Below are 14,651 nucleotides of genomic sequence, written 5' to 3'. Positions count from 1 at the left end.
AACAATCTGATTGTAGATTGAACTGTATTACCTAATTCGTGCACTCAGTATTACCTAGGAATGTGACCACGAATTGCTGGTCGCGATGTGAAAATATCTTTGGCATCTGCCCGTGCTTTCTCTGATGAATAAAGTGACTATATCTACGCTTGTGTACAACTGTTCATTTCCAAGTTATCGATGTGTTTAACGGCGGGTTGGAGTATTTCGTCGTGCAGCCCATGACCCATTTTAGATTCTTCGAATTATCAGGATACAGCATCCCGATCTTCGTGTCGAAATACTCGTCGTTCCAAAATCGCGAATCCACCACTATTCTTTTGTAATCCTTCTTCAAATCCTCCCACGAATAACCGCCTCCCAAATTGAAGTTGGTGTACTTGTATCCAAACAGCTGGGTGTTGTAGTACGACTTGTGCGCCGTCCATCGATATTTTCCGAGCGTGAGAGGATTAGGATTCATGCTTTTATTGCAGAACGGAGACATGGGCCAGCGGAAAGACTCTGTGACATCCTTTGGCACTATGTAGCCGATACGATGCAGTCCCTGAAATATACAATCGAATAATATATTCATATTAAAATACGGCCTCATGATTTCGATTGACAATGGTCATGGGTAGCCTAATCGTCAGTAACTACTAGAGATCTCAGAAGAACTTTGTACATCAACAGTCGTAGCACCAAATATGATGTCACAGGCATAAAATATGAGCCATATTATTTTTGTATATTGAAGTTCTGTAAGCCTACCACCAAGAGTGTCTTCACATAGGCCTACGTTCACGGATACGTGCGATAAAGTGATGGCAACGTAGCTGGGTCTTACTGCCATAGGTGGTCAGTAACAGAGCATTACTGCTTTCTCCGAGTACTCAAGTAGGATTTTTCCACTTGAACTACTTACACTTCTTGATATTTTTACTCTCGTCACTACTCAATGTTTCACTTCGTATTATGTTAAGTAAAATGTAACAGGAGGAATCCCATGTAGTGAGTTCGGTGCTACCATGTTACCATTGACATGTATGGCTCTTTGGGAGTTGAGATGAAAAAATTGGGACAATATGGCTCTTCGGACAAAAAAGGTTCCCGACCACTTTACTAAAGTGTCGTGTTACGGATGCATATATCATTTTGGTTAAGTACAATCGAATTTTACCCCTGATGTACATCGAATGCTGTTTTGCCAAATCTTTACCTTTGCATACTGTCCAGCAATACGGCTCGAAGTCCAATCGGACATTCCATTTTCTTCTTCCAGTAGTCTTCTCATCACAAATAACCGATCGATCGCGCTATGATGAAGTAGGAATGCCGGATCGAACGCTGCATAATCAACGGTAGGCATGCCGTAGCTGCAGCGAAGTATCCCGTAATATGTTTCGTAGCTCCAGCAGAAGCAATCGTGTATCTGAATGGGATATGTGCGAACTAGGGAAGTGGCTTTGCCGAAATATCTACGCGCCTCCACGTCCTACTTCGCCAAGATTCCAAATGACTCCGACCCACGACTTCATCTTCTTTCGGATTTGGACTCATAATTATACTCCAACACTGCTTGCAAAAGTGAATTTCACGACTCAGCCAGATTTGAAATAGCTACTCCGATTGTTAGTTTAAACTGCAACCCTGACTGTGACTCTCAATATACGAGCTATAATTTACCATACGGCGCTACGCTGTACAATATTATAGGCCTACTGTATTATTATACTTAATTGCTATCCAGTCAGAAGTCGGGGCCTAAGTCGCTAACGTACAATATGAGTCGAGTTGAATCGAATATCAAATTCAAAACACCTGCGACGCATATATTGCTTGGGGATTCAAGTCTAATTATGAAACAAACCTCACCATTACATTATAGCTTACGTCAAGTAATTGAACTTACTTGATCGTGAGGATTTCGAGAGAGTTGCTCTGCGAAATCGTAATGATTGTGACTTAGTAATGCCCGTACCGTTCCTTTCAAAATATATTTCTGCATCAACAGTCCCTGATACCAAGGATGACGCTGAGTGTATCTATAACCAGGAAAATGATTAGAAAGTTATACTGGCTCTAACCGGGCAACCTTTTAGGCTTGCACTTGGAATGAAAAATTAGAAAGGAATAGGATCATAGAAGGTTCACATCTAGCCTAGGCTGACTAATTCAGAGAAGACCCAATTATGTCGAATTAACGTCCACGATATCATTTACATGCTTCGATGACCGACTGACCGTTTATTGATTACCAAGGACAAATATGTAATATTTTGAAATTATGATAATGTGCAATTTGAACGGATTCAATGGAAGTTGATGTTGCTTGGATTCTTTTGTAAGATTAATGTTGATATATTCCAATTATCACAAAGCATTATAAACCGAACGGACTGAAAACATACCATATATATTGCATAATAAGTCGATCATTGCTGAAGATTGTCGTTTATTATTTTCTTCGTAAATTATTTGTAGTCAAACTTGAATCATTATAAGTAGTCAACTTCGTACTATATTGTCTCACTAGCGGTTATATAAAGTGTCTGTCGACCACTTTTCTATAGGGTATTTTCCCTTGACCCTTGTAAAACCAACTCCCTGACTCGCCACTTTTGGATCGTATACATTTGTTCAGAATATGAGTTGGGCGTTGGCCGGCACTGTTCTTACGGCGACAAAAAAGCCCCAAAAAAGACTCGAGGAAAGAGCGCACTCACGAAGAATGAAGAGCAAAAAAGAGCCGCGGAATAGAGACGAACATCGAAAAAGGAAATGCGACATTCGGCACTAGGCCGAGGTGGATCCAGTTTAAGAGACCGCAACTGGTCGTTCGGCATCCTCCTATTATCTGCCCATTACATCGCATTGTGTCTTATCGCATTGTGTGAGTCTTGTTCAGATGAAAATAGAATATGACGATTTATTGATTGATATTAGTATTATAACGATTTGCGTTTGGAATATATCCGATTAGACAGGCTTCTGCGCCTGGAAACCGGTATCACAAGAATTTGATGCCGCTCAGAAACAGTCATAAAGCCTAAACTGTAATATGGATGGGCGTGAGTGACGCATATAGTCGTCAATTAACCACCGGTTTTGACCAAACTCAGAATTTCCTGCTTTAAAGTGTTGCAGGCCGATATTGATTCCCCATCTGTAGCCTATCCAAGAGAAGCACTGTCACACAACCATGTACCCGGCCTATGCCATACAGCAGGAAATGAATCTGATACTGGTCCTAGTCAAATCGGAAGTGTATATCTATTATCTACGAGAGAATTCTTGCAGAGCATGTAGTTAATAACTGAATCGGTAAAAGTAAAAAGCTTTTCTAGTGTACTCACAAATGATGTCCATGCAGTTGTCTAATATATGTACTGTGAAATGGATTGTGAACTGATTTCTTCAACACCGGGTCATATATTGGCTGATCTCTCAACAAACCAGGAATATCCTCCGCTTTTTCAGTCCAGTCCCAAAACGGTATTCCCAGAGTCTTGTTGTGCATAAAGCGAGAGAGGCCTAACAAAAACAATTAACTTTAAACAATGAACAATTGAACACCATGATGCGTCCAAACGATATAACGCTATAGTTATCCACGAAGATGAGGCATGTAAGCTAACTGGAATAATGTGAAATATTTTCAAAAAACAGTAACTTGCCATCTTCAAGTTGAACCGTAATAAGTCTATGCCACGGAAGAAATAGGGGATGATGATGCCAACTGCAATGGTTGTCTTTGTGTCTTTTGTGATACCAAGGACACCGACCTGGCCACCCATGCCAAGATATGATATTCTGAATAGTAAGGTGATGTAGATAGTAACCTAATACAACATATAAACCTTTGATTCTTACCCGGTATCCATTTTTTGAGGTATCTCTCTTAAACTTTGTCATGGCTTGGATGAGGTCGTGAATTTCGTAATCAGTAAGCTCTTTTAGATTTTTCCGAATTCGAAAACCTTTTCAAGAAATGCATGATTGGATATTTTTATATCGATCGTTTCTACTGACTATAAGAGAATATCATTCTCAAGACTGGGGCATTTCTTACGCCAGCCAGAGCATAATATAATTTGCATGCGTTATAATCCGAGATGGTCAAAGTAGTCAGCGTTGCTACTCAATAAGTAGGAGAACGCTATAAATTATATATAGCAGTAATGATTTCCAAGATTTGTTAACACGGCTTCGCTTTGACGTAGAAATGAAAGGTATGAAACGTCCTTAGCAAGTCAGTAGTTTCGAAAGGTACATTTGGTCGAGGATTCGCATGATATAGCAATTAATCGGTGGTATTATCTTTCGAAATACCTTGGTGCATCTTTGCTACCAACGCAAAATGACTAGGTACAATCTACGAAAATATATTGGAGCAGTAATTATAATGGACATTTCACGAGGAAACCTATCACAATACTACTTTTCACTTTCCAAAATATAAAATGTAACAGGTAAGTAGTTTTATCAAAAAAAGTTTTGTAGTAGAAGTGGAAGTTATCGAAAATAATAACCACTTGAGAGTATAGGTAGGAGATCCTTGAGTACTTTCGTTTTACGATAAAAAACAACAACCAGTAAGCCTATTCACCGTGACGGACTGTGAAATTTGCTGGGTCCAGATACTTTTCGCACCCTAATGTTCATCAAACGCAATCTAACAGTTTTTGAGCAAGTGAAAATGCGAATGCGAATCAAAATTTTGTCATTTGTAGTTATCTGGAGCTTCTCTCCTTTTGCATTTATTCTAATATTACACAACGTATGGCTATCATCCTTTTCGCTGACTCCTTACCAATTACATTTCTTCTGCCTTACTCAGCTTTGTATATTCGTTTTATTACATTTCATAGCCCGTCTTGTAGTCTATTCGTTGTTAGTTGTTTCCAGTCGTTCAAACTTTTGGTTGTTAACAACCGCATATAAAAATTTTCTGTGTTTATATTTTTCAGTACTCATGATTAAGAATAGTTCGAAAAAGTTCGAGTTTTTTTAATCAAAAGGTAATATGCGTACCAGGAATGAAACTGAATAGTTTGTGATTGTTGCGAATTACGCCGCTACAGCTGTCAAAGAACACCTTTCTACGGAAGTTGAATTTATGATTATTCAATTACATGTTTAACAGTAATTTTTAGCATGGAATAATTGTAATGTAATTGAAACATGCAAGGGAGTAATTGTAATCTTAACGAAGGGAGTGCGTATTTCAGCATGTGTACCACCCTAATATACGGGTGTGAGTATACATACACCCATTGCAAGCGAAGCCAGAACCTACCTCAGTCTTGTACCGCTATATAAATCGAGTACAACATATTAATCCAAATTATGCATGCGCGTATAGGATCGTAAGAAGGTATGCAGTATGCACCTAGGGACGTAGGGTTTACGACTGCGATATAATTCTGAGTTAGGTTTTGCTTCAGAGTATCATCCTTTCAGGCCCTTTGGAGGTGAATAAATCACACTTTTTTCGTATACCACGTGAATCATTGGTGGGTCCTTGCACCACATCGATAAGCCCATATGCATTCAATTTTCAGGAAGGCGACTACATTGCGACGACCAACTTCTTGACTTACTTTTCTTCACTTCTGAACACGTTCGTGACATGCTTCCGCGCCCAACGCACGCTCCAGCCGCAATCGTGCCGGATGCCTTGCATTTACGTTCTCTAGTTTGTAAACCTCCCCAACCAGACTTGATACAGTTACTCCACGACGCCCAGGTCGTCCATTTCGCTGCGGAATTCATGGTAGTGTAGCATGCTCGGCAGAGTGATTAGCTCGCGAGATATCTATTCGTACCTCTAATACACCGAGTTTGATTAAGAAGCGCGTAATTTTTCTTGCAAATGCACACGCAACAGTCGTCGTGGTAACGAATTATCCCTTGGTCGCATTTTACGTCGCAGGCATGTTTGTCTATAGAGGAGCAATTGCACGAGTCAGGATTGAAAACGGCTTGCAAAAATATTTTTCAACAAGGCTGATTTTCGATTACTTTGTAGTAGCACCCTACTGGGTATCTACAGAGTTGCGTATGTCAGCAGAGGTGACCAAATTAGTCATTGACAGGGGTGATCAGTAACGTAGTACTTCTACTTTTTCGAAGTACTCAAGTAGTTTTACTCTACTTCTGGTACTTACTCAAGTAGACCCGATTTTTCGCTACTTCTACTTCGTAATATTTTGTGATCTACTTACTTAATTTTCGTTATTTTCAGTTTGTCAAGTAGAAGTAGTTCAGTCTTCCAATCAAGAAGATAGCCTGAGAAATTTCGGGGATGTTTTCACGGAGTATAAACATTTAATTTTCACAAAAGTTGAGAAAAGCCCAGAATTTTCGTCGCGCTTCGCGCGCAGTGGATACGTAGTGACCATCAGTATGATTTCACGAAAGTATCCGTGGATATAATTTAGGTCGTGCGTTGGCGTGTTCCGTTTACAGCACTTTGTCGCCCTTCGCCCATATGAAGTAATGTTTGAAACTGATGTTTCACAATCTAGCATTTACTTGTCATATCGTAATCTAGCATGTCCATGGCGAGTCCTAATCTGGAAACGTGGAGTCTGACTTTTTTTAGTTTTATAGCTGTTTTAGAACACCACCTTTGAAACATTCTAGGCTAAAGGCATGAAATACATTCTCCACTTTTAGAATTAGTATTTATATTTCACTTTTAATTCCGAGTATCATATATAATTATTATCAGTATCAGTTATAATTAATATCAGTTCTTTTTCTAGATAACATACATGTTGAAATATAAAAGTAAGTGTAGTAATACCTTTAATTTCCGGAAATGAAGCTACACAATATGGCATTTTTACGGCATTTTTACGGTTTTATTAACGTTTACTAATCGCGCAAAGTGTTTACACCGTATCCTATGCAACTTCTTCGTATTGCTCTTCGACTAAACTACGGGTCTTATAATATGGGGGATTGCGCCGTACCATGGTGTTTTCCAAAACGTGCTATTCGAGAAAACAGAGGATTAGTATCGCATTTCCATATTAATACTATCATGATGTTGATGAATGCTTATGCTATTGAAAATTGAATACCTGTTGGTATGCATCAATATGAATCAAGCTCGTCACCTTTCGCATAGCTCAATTTGTACCTTTTTACGATCCATGTGAACGAATTAGGATCGTTTTCACAACTACTTACTTACTTGAGTACTTTTAAAGTCAATCAATTCTTTTTCTACTTCAAGTAGTTTTAGGTTGCTTATGGAAGACGTACTTCTACTCATACTTGGGTAGATTTTTTCGTCGCTTCTTCTACTTCTACTTGAGTAGCTTTCTTGACTACTATGACCACCTCTGGTCATTGATACTATTCTATCGAATGCGAAAGTATAAGTGATGTAAATTTATGATTTGTGACAAGCCGAACATGTGACTTCCTAATCGTTCCAAATAAACTTCAAATAAGCAGAAAGAAAACAGAACTCGGTTGAATGTAGATTTGGAATCACTAACGATGCCACAAATAACTTGGATTTGGAAGCTATATTTCGTTATCGTGGTAGGGTCTATGACTTCCGGCATCTATAACTTTGTAACTGGTCAAACTATTTATACAATATAAAAGGACTTAACAGACACAATACAAATTTTTAGGCAATATGCCACTTGCTTTAGAAACCGTGTTAAGTTAGGGCTAACATATTTTGAGATACGGAAAAGAGGACACATTATACAAGTTACCAAAGTTACAATAATGTACGAAAAAGCGGGTAATTTGAGCATTTCTACGTGGAATATAAGCCTACTATTGTGTTGACTAAAAAAAGGTAATTTTTGAACTAGACTCACGAAATACCCGCTCTAACATAAAATCTGTTATGTTTGACCTTTTTTAGTCAACCTGGCCGTCACTGCTATCGCAATCCACATTCCGCATCATTTATATCGTGTCACTGTACAATAGCCTGGCTGTCAGAGCTATGGCCAAAAAGAAGGACATTTGGGCGTCCTTGGAGGACATTTTCAGTTTCAGGAAAAATGAAGACAAATACTCCTAAAGGAGTACGAGTGGTAACCCTATGTTAAGTCAATGTGGACGCTGGATGGAACAAAATCCTTAAAGTGAAAGTAGACGTGATGTGTGGCAGCGAGTATAGGTATGTCTTTCCCGCACCAAAAATATTATAACAGCAAAGTCTGCATTTACTTTTCCAGTTACATTTCTCTTTGTGTACCGAGTAAAGAAACTTTCGGTAGACAGTCTTCATTGAGTATAGTAAATCCTCCAGTCCACGTAATTCCGCTGATATAAGAGAACCATGATGGCGATTCGCATCACAAAATTGCACCAATAGTAGCGTTAACAAGGCAGAGCTGGTCGCGCAGTAACCTACCAACTTCATCTCGCCGCAACGACTTTTGCTGAAAAAATGACAATGTTGCATGAAAATCCGCGGAATCCCGGACCATATGTTACGATATGGAAAACTGACTCGTGATCCGGAGTAGAATTTGTCAATATCCGAGGAAACAGGAAGGAAGAATAATTTTCGATATATACGTGCACAATCTGCACATTGGTCGTGCGTAAAGGCACACAACACATTTAAAATACGGCACTGTTACTCAGATTCAATTAATTGATTACGCTACCGTACCGCAGTTATTTTATTGTGCAACAGTACCGTTTGAATGCGTTGTGTTTTTTCACACTCAACTTGGACAAAGCCACTTCTCCACTTAATTCGGCCAAAAGTGAGCTGAACCAAAGTGTCCGAATTTATCGGAATCTCTTGATTTTTACATAACGCAGATATAGGCTGCTTAAATCACAATGGTACGAATAGTAATAATAGCTACCTTAACTTCATTGATATTCAAACTAGCACTGACGATTTGGATTAACTCCTATTCGGGATCGATTATTCCCACGTCGCAAAATTTTATGTGATCTTTCTCCTTTTGTTAGACTAGAAAATAAGAGAATGGCAAAACTGGTTTCGCTAGGACCTTGGTGCAAAGCTTTCACCGTTTGGAGAACGCGAAATTGCCGAGCTTGGATACAGATATTCTCAGGCTTTTCCGAGTTTGTTCGCTGAAACCAGACGTGCCAAGTAGGTGGCGCCTATATACTGTATATACACTTATACAGCCCTTTACTATTGACATTGCATAAATGGTTGCGGAGATGGTTAGCAGGGTTGTAATGGCTCGAGTTATGACTCGACTCAAATCCGACTCTCAATTATTCGTTGACTTATAACTTGACTCGAGTCAATTTGTATATCGACTCGACTAAGTCATATGTCTCTGCACAGTGCACACTGCACAGTAGGGCTGTTCAAAAATAACATTTTTTTTCGATTCCAGCCAGTCACTGATTAAATTGTCAGGTTACCCTAAAAAACGCTGCACACCAAATTTGATTCAATTCTAACAAGTATAGGACTCCGCAGATCCAATTAAAATTTTTAATTTATTATGGAAAATTAAAAAAAAAATTCAAATTTTTCTGCCAACCCCATGAAATTGTTGAGCTTTCTTCAGAGACGTTGCAAAACAAATTTGAGTCAATTCCGACCAGTAGAAGCGGAGTTATGTGAGTTTTTCGTTGATAAATCGCGGATTATCCATGACCAATCAAGGGGTTTGAACTACTGCTATTGCTAACTATTGCTAAATATCTTGATTATTATTGGGTACTCTTCCCCTAAGAAAATATACGCAAGACTTATAGAAATGGGCATATCGGCGTTGGCCATTACCACGCCCCGACGAACCAAGACGTATAAAGTTTTAGACCATGTAACATGTGACTCCAAGAAGTGTGTCAGAACGATCGGCATCGAGAAAACCTTGGCCAGAAAGGGCTGTCCTTCTTTTGTCCGAAAACTTCGTTGTATATTAAAAATACACATAGCTTCAACTGTCCATAGGCGTCTAAATGACTGGCGCCGAATGTCCCTGTCTTGGCAATCTTTACCTCACAAGACAAATACCATTCGTAGGACAAAATTATATGCCAGTGAAGAAATACCAATTTGAAATCGTGTGATCTTTTAGTTTACCACGCTTGGGCGATTCTAAGCAGACAGGAGGTCACGAAATAACATCATGTAACGAAGTCATACCGACGGGTCCGCCCGCCCGAAGATGTTTAATTATTATTTACTGGCTCTACCTACAGTTTCAAATACACCTCACTCAGCTCTACCGGTAAATCTGATTACGTGAGTATAGAGGACAAGAAATTTATAGCAATGTATATGCGATTCCCGATCATATTGACCGATTTTATCATGAAATATCGAAAATTTTCGCGCTGGCTGGCTACTCAATAATTTCCTGGCAAAAGCGAACAACGTGATGGGGGACGGTTTATCAGTGGCGGCACGTCCTATAGGGCAACTGGGGCATTGCCCCACCTAAAATTCTGTCCAATAACAATTCTTTACCATTTATAGACGCACAACAATCTATATATACCGAAATCACAGCGAAAATCGTATTCTTCTTGTCCTTTCGCTTGTAAATGCCCATATATAGCGAAGTCTCTGCGCAAATCGAATTCTCTTCTGTGTTTTCGCTTTGCGAATGCCTAGCCGGGGCATGCCCCGGTAGCGCTCATAACAAGCGTTCACTGTCTATTCTCTCAAAGCCGCGCACAATAAAGAAACGGTGATTTACTCTCTCCTATTAATAAAATTACCGAGCAACCGGGGCTCAATAGGTCTGTGCCCCTAAGGTGTATGCGTTTAGTCGACGTTTGCTGGTATAGGTCGATTTTGATGGTGTTTCACACTATGATAATTCTTGAAATTTGGTATGTCATGTCGTGATGGTGGTATTTAACATTGCTCCATTGATTTTGACGATGTTCAATACTGAGATCGGTTATGACATTTGGCACGGTAAGTCTTAATGTTAGTATCGAACGCTGTACCAAGTTTTAAGTTTGTCACTGAACTATGTTAGTGGTAATTTCGTTTCCTAAGTCGAGTGAGAGCTGACTCGTCTTTTATCGCTAACAGATTTTACGCAAAGCCGGTATTGGTCTCTATTGATTTTAACGATGCTCCTTACCTAGATCTGTCATGAGCTTTTGCACGGTGTGTTTTGATTTTAGTATCGAACGCTGTGCCAAGTCTCAAGGTTGACACTCAATGATTAGGGCAGTAATTTCGTTATCAAGGTCGAATATGGTAGAGATGTGCTCTGATCTGACACTTTAGCCTACAACGCATTGCGGATTTCACGCAAAAGCCGGTGTATCTGTGGTAACGTTAACTGTGTTCCATAGGTGACGAGATGATGATATCATTCTCATTTGCATTCAAATATTTACTTTGATATTATATTCTCCAATGTCAATTTCACCGTGAAATTGTGGCCTTCAAGCCATTTGCTTACAACCCCCTGTCAAGCGCGATAGCCAGGCCGTGTTATTTTTGGCATATGCCAAAACTGCCAAAAAGAACTTATTTTTGGCATTTTTCGATTTTTATTTTTGGCAGTTTTGGCATCGTCCTCTAAATAGATAGTTTCAGCCTCGAATTATTCACAAAAACGCTTTATTTGGGCTAGTTTGTCAAAAGACACCACACAATGTGCAGCATCCACTTATAATCAGTGCCACCAAACAATAGGAAGAAGAAAAAACCTAACGATTTCATAGGTTAATGATATCAAACGAAACCACAAAATGTGCAGTATTCATCGGAATCGGTGCCATGAAGCAAAAAATAATAATAAAGAAAAGCCTAACAAACACGCTCAACAGCTGATTGTTACAGCTGTTGAATAGACTTAAATCGTTTGCACTGTAACAGTGCTTCCAAACTCAGGTCAGCTAAGTTTCTCCTAAATTCATTTCTCGCCCAGAGAATCTGGGAAATATCTGCTTCAACAGTAGCCGTTGAGGGAAAGAATGTTGCCAGTCATCCACAAAAGGTTTTCAGAGCTTCAACATCTTTGGAGGGCCGAACCGGCTTCCATGCATCATGAAAAGAGATCACTTCGCCAGTGCCATCGATCTCGTCGCGGAAAGATTTGTCTTCCCGATCCTTTTCCAGGAGTTTCCTGTGTTGTCTCTCAACACATTCTATTTAGTAGCCCGACTATCATTTCTCCTTCAGTCTACTGATATATTCACTTCAGGTGGCTTTAATATTACAAACTCGCATGGAAGAGTCCTGGGAAGGTTAGCTTATTTAAGAACATTGACGCAACAAGACTGTCTGGCAAAACGAGACTATTCAGCTCAGAAATAGCCAGACAGTTTGTTGCGTCACAATGTTCAACTCGATCACAATGCAAAAATCGTGGTTGATTTTGGGGGTTCCAGTTCCATGAGCAGAATATAATTTATATTTTAATAATCAGTACTGCGGCAGCTTCTCATTGATACCCGTTTTATCAAATTTAGCGCTCGACAAGCCGGTCAAAAATGGTCGTAAAATTGCCTTTGGACAAATGGAAAGTATGACGTAAACCAAATGCAGTCAGCCGTTCAATCTCGCTGTGCCCACACCATTTATGACACCATGCTTTCACCCCTAATGGGTGGGCTGGACCCAGATTAAGAAACCTGCCTTTCACAAACGCTCTTCTCGCTTGTAACGCGGTCCTGTTAACCAGGGTTGTAACCAAGTCACAAGGCTCCGAGTCACAAGTCAATCTCACTTTTATATTTTTGACTCGAGTCAAGTCGAGTCATTTTCAATTCCCACCGAGTCAAGTCCGAGTCCAAGTCAGCGAACAGAGGATCGAGTCCGAGTCATGGTATTATGACTCGAGACCGAGTCCAAGTCATTGTGTTGACTGCTCAGTTTCCAGTTAAAGTCTTCCTAAACCCACTTTTTTAACTCTGTTTGGTGATATTGAATGGTTCGCATTTATAATATACCAATTTTCCTCACTTTTAGCAGTTTCTGGTCGCATTTTCAAGCACCAGTACCAGAAAACGAAATCCCAATAGTGTGTTGGCTTCGAAATTACAATGAAATGTCGGTTTCGGCCGTCTGAATCTCGAGTCAATGACTTGCTTCGAGTCATGCGCAATGACTCGAGTCCAAGTCGAGTCAATACACAGATTGACTCGAGTCGAGTCGAGTCATTTCCGTATTTTGAGAAAATGACTCGAGTCGAGTCGAGTCATCTGAAAATCGTGACTCGAGTCTGACTCGAGTCGAGTCATGACTCGAGTCATTACAACCCTGCTGTTAACACAACACCATGAACGAAATACACTATTTGGCACGCCGTTTTATTTTTGGCATTGGGCTCGAAAGTCACGTGACTTGTGGTTCGATGGGGCCAAGCAACTATCTTAGATAGCCGCTCCCTGTGTTAATTTGCGATATTGGTCTGTTTTCAAATCGTATTTTCTGTCTCAGTGAGGTTGTTTGAAGTACAGTTCTGGGTTTTATCTTATCTTCTATGACTTATTAGCTAGTTTCAGGACTTTTAGACACTAACTAGGTAGGTTTATGTTGTTTTGCAGCCGCGCAAAATGCCAGGGTATAACGTGCCAATTTGTTATAATGGATGAGAAAACAGTTCGGAGTAGTCTTCCCATCGACTTCTGGATTGCCAGAAAACGACAGGAATGTGACTGAAATTAATAAAGCTAGTGGGGATGATAAATATAATTAACATTTGATCTATGTTGACTTGTATGTTTGGTGGTATCAAATGTCACACCGGTATTTTGTGTGCCCCAAGACAGCGTAATCGAGTCAGCTTCAATAGCAAATGACAGAGACAGCAGCGAACAAAAACGACGATGGGGCCGACCAGCAGTTTTAGCGAGGGACCTTACGAGCAAAGACGATTCTGTGTAAGGCGCTGTAGGATCCAAGACGAGAGAAAAACTTGACAGAACCTAGCCGAAGAGGCGGAGAGACACTCCCGCCGCCTGTCCGCGAACACCAAGACCGAAAGAAGAAGACTGTTGTATTCGTGACAAAACCGACGAACCTGTAGCGCAGGGGTTCTCAACTTCCCTTGTATAACGAGCCGCATTTTAACAGCAAAAAACGCGGCGGGCCGCAGAACATTATTACGATGTATTTATGGGCTAATATTAAATTTATCCTACCGTAGCCTATTTACCAGTCGTATATACGGGCATTTTGTACATTGTTATGCATTCTAAAAGGCATTAATGGACACTGGTCAGTGTTCGTAAATTTGTGGTTGCTGTTTGTTTTGTGAGAATATGTTTTTTTCATCGGCGCAAGTAATGGAGCGTACAATGCATTCGTTGCCAGTTCTGTATATGAACTTTTAAACCAACCCGCCCACCATATAACCGAACTGTATGTTTCAATGCGTGAGCGAGAAAGTTTAAAAGAATGGTAGGCTAACTTTTTCGTGACAGCGGCCATTATCACTTTGAGTTCTCAGTGATATGAGAAGAAATCAGGCGTTCTGGGTCCTTTTTGAGCAAACCAATCAACCCTTCTCCTTTCCTTCCATGACTGGAGCCCTGCACTAATATAGTTACAGAAGTCAGCTTGGTCAAGTTGATGATTTACGCTGGTCCCCTCCCCACGTTTGACCTGCCAACATTTCCTCTGCAAATATGCCCACTCTGATAAAATGCACCCAGATAATTAGCTATGCAATGTTGGTGGATTCGTCAAATGCTATAGGTGGCTAAAGTGA

General features: G+C 40.1%; 1 protein-coding gene across 1 annotated transcript; it reads right to left on the bottom strand.

The window, feature by feature from the left end:
- Positions 1-5: 5 nt before the first annotated feature.
- LOC145443858 (hemocyanin 2-c chain-like) lies at positions 6-8,442 on the bottom strand. The gene is made up of 9 exons (XM_080321820.1): positions 8,191-8,442; positions 5,811-5,927; positions 5,586-5,744; positions 3,856-3,962; positions 3,660-3,795; positions 3,339-3,516; positions 1,895-2,027; positions 1,202-1,414; positions 6-547 (listed from the first exon to the last, which is right to left on the bottom strand). Exons 1-9 carry the CDS (start codon positions 8,426-8,428, stop codon positions 164-166), a joined length of 1,665 nt encoding a protein of 554 aa, XP_080177946.1. The 5' UTR covers positions 8,429-8,442; the 3' UTR covers positions 6-163.
- Positions 8,443-14,651: the final 6,209 nt, after the last annotated feature.

Source organism: Botryllus schlosseri, chromosome 7 (genome assembly GCF_051294905.1).
Source record: "Botryllus schlosseri isolate E-star chromosome 7, Bs_hap1, whole genome shotgun sequence".
In the NCBI taxonomy this organism is placed as follows: Eukaryota; Metazoa; Chordata; class Ascidiacea; order Stolidobranchia; family Styelidae; genus Botryllus; species Botryllus schlosseri.
This window is presented reverse-complemented; position numbering and strand designations above follow the sequence as displayed.